General features: G+C 50.6%; 1 protein-coding gene across 2 annotated transcripts in view; it reads left to right on the top strand.

Moving 5' to 3' along the window:
• The first annotated feature begins 6,335 nt into the window (after positions 1-6,335).
• Positions 6,336-7,294, top strand: part of LOC118078199 (phosphatidylinositol-binding clathrin assembly protein) — a 50,361-nt gene continuing 49,402 nt past the window's right edge. For both annotated transcript variants that reach the window (XM_035101947.3, XM_035101946.3), the window contains exon 1: positions 6,336-6,938. In XM_035101947.3, coding sequence (XP_034957838.1) covers positions 6,809-6,938 — 130 coding nt within the window. In that variant the 5' untranslated portion in view covers positions 6,336-6,808. The remainder of the gene's footprint in view (positions 6,939-7,294) is intronic.

Below are 7,294 nucleotides of genomic sequence, written 5' to 3'. Positions count from 1 at the left end.
CCAGCCTTGCCACAGCCTCTTACTCACTCCCTGTTGGCCTTGGAAGAGGCTATCCATCTGATTTCAGCCCCCCCCCCTGCAATTTGTTTGTTTGTTTGTTTTACTAAAACCAAACTCATTATCCAAGAACAGAACCTTATCTCGCTCAAATGGCACCAGATGTGTTCATGGAAGTTCAAAGCAACCCCCCTGCCGAAATCATTTCCAAAACTACCCAATAAGGACTGAGGGATCCTCCAGATGACCTATTTATTGAGCATTCATCCTGATTAGCTTGTACAAAGCTTACATGGAATGTGGATGATATCCATTATTTATTGAGCATTGGTACTGGTTTGTTAAAGGGGTATCTATAAGACACTGAGGATTTGTTCTGCACTCATTCCAATTTGTCTGTGGGGCAGTTATATGTTTTCCTGTTAGGCATTTGTTAATTCCACATTTTCCATTGCATTTTTATGCCACTTTCTGAACTGCAAAAAGTCCAGTTCTTTTTTAAAGTGGATTTCTGGTGCTTTAATCCATTTTAATTGCATAAACCTAAAGTTTGGGTATGCAGTTTGGAGACACCCTGAATATGCTCAGTGGTTATATAATGCTGACTTACTTGGGGGGGGGAGGAGAGAAAACAGGATGGAGTATCCTGGCAAAGTGCTTGACAGTCTGGCTACAACTGTGGCTCTGTACATGACATATCACAGAATCAATGGAGACTGTCTACTTGTTTTTTCTACACAGTCAGCACACAGTCTAGAGCTACAGAATATTTTTTACCCCTGGAAAGCACTTATTCAAACACTAGTTTCATTCAGAAAATAGCTTATTGCAGATTGATTCTGCATTACCCCAATTTGTTCATTTGAAAACAGATGTAGGCAAAACCAGATATGGGGTGTGTGTAGCCACACTTGCCCACTAGCAATGTGGGTGATTGTTTAGTGTGCAAGCACTTATACTTTGGAACTCCCACTCTGGGCGGCTTCCAACAGAAAAATAAAATAATCAATTAAACATTAAAAGCCTCCCTAAACAGGGCTGCCTTCAAATGTCTTCTAAAAATCTGGTAGCTGCTTTTCTCTTTGACATCTGATGTGAGGGCATTCCACTACCGAGAAGGCCCTCTGCCTGGTTCCCTGCAACTTGGCTTCTCGCAACGAGGGAACTGCCAGAAGGCCCTTGGTACTGGACCTCAGTGTCCGGGCAGAATGATGGGGGTGGAGACGCTCCTTCAGGTATACTGGTCCGAGGCCATTTAGGGCTTTAAAGGTCAGCACCAACACTTTGAATTGTGCTCGGAAACGTACTGGGAGCCAATGTAGATCTTTCAAGACCGGTGTTATGTGGTCTCGGCGGCCGCTCCCAGTCACCAGTCTAGCTGCCGCATTCTGGATTGGTTGTAGTTTCCTGATCGCCTTCAAAGTTAGCCCCACGTAGAGCGCATTGCAGTAGTCCAAGCGGGTAGGGTCTCAGCCTGTGTACCACATGAAGCTGATAGACAGCTGCCCTGGACACAGAATTGGCCTACACCTCCATGGACAGCTGTGAGTCCAAAATGACCCCCAGGCTGCGCACCTGGTCCTTCAGGGGCACAGTTACCCCATTCAGGACCAGGGAGTCCTCCACACCTGCCCGCCTCCTGTCCCCCACAAACAGTACTTCTGTCTTGTCAGGATTCAACCTCAATCTGTTAGCCGCCATCCATCCTCCAACCGCCTCCAGGCACTCACACAAGACCTTCACCGCCTTCACTGGTTCTGATTTGAAAGAGAGGTAGAGCTGGGTATCATCCGCATACTGATGAACACCCAGCCCAAACCCCCTGATGATCTCTCCCAGCGGCTGCATGTACATGTTAAAAAGTGGGGGAGAGGACAGAACCCACAAGTGAGAGCCCAGGGGTCTGAACACTCATCCCCCACCACCACGTTCTGAACATGGCCCAGGAGGAAGGAGCAGCAGGCCCGTCTTAACCACATCGAGCGCCATGGCACAAAGGTCCCCCCGCTGCCACCCCCCCAACTCACCACGGACGCAGAGGAGGGAGATGGCATGGGCAGGCCGGGCGCTGAGGGCGGGCCGGGCTCAGGGGCGCCACAGCGGGTGGGACGGGCTGCCTGGTTGTCCTCCGGGGCGCTGGCACCACCTCCTCCTGCGCGGAGGCCTCTGCTCATGCCCCCGACCCGACCCGCCAGGCTGAGGCCGGGACTCGAACCCGCGGCGGGCGGGCGGGAGGCAAGGAGTAAGGCGAGTGGGAGGGCGGTCGGGCTGTCTGGCGGGCGCAGCAACCCAGCGCCCCCAGCAGCCCAGCGCCCTGGCGCATTGTGCCACCCAGCCTTGCCTTAGGGCCGGCCCTCAGGACCAGAACCACTGCATAACAGTGCCCCTAGCTCCCAACCCCTCCAGACTGTCCAGAAGGGTGTTATGGTCGATGGTATCAAAAGCCACTGAGAGATCCAGCAGAACTAGGAAACAGCTCTCATCTTTGTCCCTAGCCCGCCGGAGATCATCAACCAAGGCAGTTTCAGTCCCATGATTTATTTACAACATTTCATTAATTAGAGTAGTAACAATGGAAACCACCAGGGCTTTCAATTTTTCATGTTTTAACATACAAATTTTCATTTTCATAATGATGTGAAGGAGTATGTACTGTGGTTATAGGGTATGTGCTATGCACTATGATTTTAACAGTCTCAGAGAAGTGTAGTTGCTAAATTTATGCCACTCCTCTAGTTGAAAAGAATTCTGAAATCAGCTTGCCTACATTTACATTAGCTAGTAATTACAACAAACATGGTTAAATGGGAGCAAAACCTGTCTTTGTCAACAGTCTCAATTTCAAGGCTATGTTTTGTGAAAATTGCAAAATTTCCTGTCAAAAAGGGAACTGAAGTGTGCAAATGGTTGCTCTGAATGAATGTCATGCAGATGAACTCCTATAGGAGCATTGCATAATTTGGCACTTTAATGCTTCTTTTGTGCCTCTCAATACTCTTCCTCCAATATTTTATCTGCTAGTAATACAGTTAGTAACACAGTGAATTAAACCTCCTGCCCAGTTACTTATGAGACCTCAAACAGGGTACAGAATTTTACAGCGATTGAGAAGGACACCTGCAGATTCACAACCTGATTTCATGATTCAACACATCCTCCCCCTTCCCCAGTGACTTCAACACATCCTCCCCCTTCCCCAGTGACTTTTCAACCCACGTGGGATTTAGTCTTATTTAAACAACAACAAGGGACGCGGGTGGCACTGTTGGTTAAAGCACAGAGCCTAGGGCTTGCCGATCAGAAGGTCGGTGGTTCGAATCCCCACAAAGGCGTGAGCTCCCGTTGTTCGGTCCCTGCTCCTGCCAACCTAGCAGTTCAAAAGCACGCAGTGCAAGTAGATAAATAGGTACCACTCTGGCAGGAAGGTAAACGGCGTTTCCGTGTGCTGCTCTGGTTCACCCGAAGTGGCTTAGTCATGCTGGCCACATGACCTGGAAGCTGTACGCTGGCTCCCTTGGCCAGTAAAGCGAGATGAGCACCACAACCTCAGAGTCATCCGCGACTGGACCTAAAGGTCAGGGGTCCCTTTACCTAACAACTACAACAACACATTTTCAGCTTCTGGGGGCACTGTTTTGGAGAAGGGCATACTGAAGGTGGTGTCGCTTTGTACATGGAAAAGGGTCAAGGAGCCCTCCAGAACAGTGGGAGGATTTCTGTAGGTGTATTCTGCAACATGCCATTGATGCAATAATAACATATTAATAGTGGATTTGTACTGGACCATCCAAACATCGCTCTGCTTTATTAGTTGTTTGCAATGCTTCTCCAGTGCTGCTGCATTACTGCCATCTGAAGGGACACTCTTGCCAGAAGCTGAGTTGGAATATACCCTAGTTCAGCAAAGGTACCACCAAGGCCGAGAAGCTGCCAGCATGGTTCACACACATAGTTAATCTATTGGAGGCAAAAAGGCATGTTGCCCCCCCCCCAAAAAAAACAATTTAAAATCATCATAATCAACAACTTATTAAAATAGATTATAAGCAGGAAACAGGCTAGGGTAGTGGTTGGACCTTTGGAGGAAAGGGAGGCTGCATAAGGGAGGAAAAGGAGATTTCAGAGAGGCTGAATAAATTATTTGCATCTATATATACTACAGAAGACGTAGGTTAGATCTTTGTGGCTAAACTTTCTAAAGAAAGGAGTGAGAGAAATGAAGACAAAAACAGTAATGGTATTAACTCTAGGACATATGGGCAAATTAAATGAAATCAAGCCACTGGATCCCCAAGAATGGCTTCTTTACCCAAGAACTGGAAAGTGGTCCGTGTAATGACATTTTTTTTTTACACTTTCTGAAGAGACCCAGGAAACTACAGGTTAGCTTAATGTTTGTTCAGTCAAATCCTCCATATTATGAAAAGCAGTTGCTTGGTTGGGGAGAGGGGGGAAAATAGCAGGAAAGTGTTGCTATTGCCCTCATGAGTCCCAATGAGAGGGGAAGCAATATATCAGTGATTATGATGATGTGCTTGTGAGCTTCTCAGAGACATCTGGCTTGCCACTGTGGGAAACAGGATGCTGAAGTACACTAGGCACAGGATCTTTGATCTGACCCATCAAGGCTACATGTATGTATGTGTGTGAGATGGAGAGATGGATAAAACGAGGGTATGAGACAGAGATGTAATGACTGTATGTCTGTTAGAGAGACGGTGTGTGCACATGTCTATGTGTGTGTGGGAGAAACAGTATGTATGTGAGCATGAGTGAGATACGGAGGGCATGCATGTGAGAGAGATGGAACTGTTTGCGTTTGTGTGCAAGAGAGAGGTGGGCGGACAGTGAGAGATGGATAGAATGTTTTTGTGTGTGAAACAGAGTGAGCAGGGAGCATGTGTGTGAGAGGGAAGCAAGTGTGTGTGTGTTGGAGATAGTGATGAGGTGTGTGTACCGTACTAAGAGAGATCAATATGTAGAATGATGATTGTTTATTAAATTTGTAGACTGCACTTCAGCTATCACAGGGAAGTTCACAGCATAAAATGCAAAATGAGAAGACAAAATGCATAATAAAACAAAGAGACCAATAACTCTGCCCTAACACATTAGAATGTTAATCAGCCAAACACCTGGTTGAAGAGAAACCTTTTTGCCTGGTAAAAAAGAAGTGTATAACAAAGGGACCAGGACAGCCTACCTGGGGAGAGCATTCCACAAACAGGCAGCCACTGCAGAAAAGGCCCATTCTCATGTTGTCACCCTCCAGACCTCTCATGGAGGAAGCACACAGTGATGGGTCTCACATGGCAGGATCCAGGTTGGTTCATATGGGATCAGGCGGTCCTTGAGGTATTGTGATCCTGAGCCGTTTAAGGCTTTATAGGTTGAAGCCAGCACTTTGAATTGGGTCCGGAAACTACCGGTAATTGGCAGCCAGTGTAATTGGGCCAAGATCGGTGTAATATGCTCAAACTCTTGCCCCAGTCAACAACCAGGTCACCAAATTCTGCACCAGCTGAAGTTTCTGAACTATCTTCAGAGCGAGGCAGCCCCACCTACAACACATTGCAGTAATTAACCTGGAGGTTACCAGAGTCCAGAGCATAGGTGACAGAAGTCCAGATAGGTGTACAACTGGGCCACCAGCCAAAGCTGCTGAGGCCACCTGAGTCTCAACAAAGGATCTAGAAGAAACCCCAATCGACATACCTCCTCCTTCAGAGGGAATGTAATCCCATCAAGAGCAGGCGACCTGTCATCAATCCAGTCTAGGGAATGTGTGCTATATGTGTTATTATGTGTGTGAGAGAAATGAGTTTGGGTGAGAGTTGGAGTGAATATGTGAGAGTGATGGAGCTAATGTGTTTGAGAAAGACAGAAAAAGAGGGCTGGAGTGAGGGAGGGAAAAATGGACCGAATGTGTGCAGGTGTGTGTGAGAGAGATGGAGCGACACTGAAGGATGGGACGAGTGTGTATGACAGGGTGAGGCATGGATGGTGAAGTGAGCCTGGTGCGTGTGTGCACTTGCGAATGTACGTGCTTGTGCTTTTAAGAGAAGGAGCGTGTGCGTGCACCACCAGCACGCCCGCCCGCAGGCAGGCATTCTGTTGGGCGGAATCTCCCCAGGGCCAGCGAGAGGGCTGAGGCGTGGAGGGGAGCGCGACAGGCGAGCCATGGTGGCCGTCACCTGACGCCGCCGCAGCTCCGCCGCCATTTTGTCTGGGAGTGGGAACGCGAAAGGGGGAAAGAGATCGGCGAGGAGGAGGAGGAGGGAGGGAGGCGTGGTGTAGGAGGAGGAGGTAGAAAGGGGACGGGGGTCCCAGCTGAGAGGGCGGACAAGCAGGCAGGCAGACGGACGGACGGACGGGCGAGAAGGAGAGGATTTGTCTGAGGCAGAGGCAGAGCCGCCCGCCAGAGCGAGCCGGAGTCCTCTGAGGGAAGGAGGGAGCCTTCGTCCGCCTGGCCTCGGTTGAACCCCTCAGCGGCAGCAGCAGGAGGAGGCTCCAACAAGGCCGGTGCACTGGGCTGGGCTTCTCCTTGGTGGGGCGGTGGCCGGCCCTCCTCCTCCTCCCTGCCGCCCCGTTGCCCTCTCGGCCCTCCTCCTTCTACTCTCTGGGCTGCCGCCGCCGCTGCTGAGGGGATTTGGGCGCCAGGGAATTCCTCGCCCTGCCGCCGCCGCCGCCGCCGCTTCATTTTGGGGGCCAAAGCCGAGCTGGAAAAAAAGAGCCTCAAGGCCCCGCGACTACCACCTTCCTCCTCCTCCTCCTCCTCCTCCTCCTCCTCCTCCTCCTCGTCGTCGTCGACATGTCGGGCCAGTCGATCACGGACCGGATCACGGCGGCGCAGCACAGTGTCACCGGCTCGGCCGTCGCCAAAGCCGTCTGCAAGGCCACGACCCACGAAGTCATGGGCCCCAAAAAGAAGCACCTCGACTGTGAGTAGCGTCGCCGTCGCCGGGCCCGCCAGGCGAAGGGCTTGACTGAGCCTGGGTGGGCGGGCGGGTGGTGATGGTGGCGGCTAGCCCCAGCTGGGGAACCCCTCGGATGGGGCTTTCCCTGCCGGCCTTTCCAGCTCCCGCGGGAATGACCTGCCGAGGAGGGAAGGGTCGCCGCCGCCGCGGGGCTTGACAGCGCAGCCCTGAGCATGGCTGTCCAGATGTCAAGCCCCGCTACGCGTTCAAAGGGGAAATGCTCTCTGCTAGTTGGGTGTGTGTATACAGTATATGTGCGTGTGCTTTAGGATTTCAATGCAAAAAGCACACGAGGAGTGGGGCTGACTGACTTTTAACCT

The sequence above is a fragment of the Zootoca vivipara genome, chromosome Z2 (assembly GCF_965207765.1).
Source record: "Zootoca vivipara chromosome Z2, rZooViv2.hap1.1, whole genome shotgun sequence".
In the NCBI taxonomy this organism is placed as follows: Eukaryota; Metazoa; Chordata; class Lepidosauria; order Squamata; family Lacertidae; genus Zootoca; species Zootoca vivipara.
The sequence above is the reverse complement of the archived record's forward strand: the minus strand, read 5'-3'. Positions and strand labels throughout refer to the sequence as shown.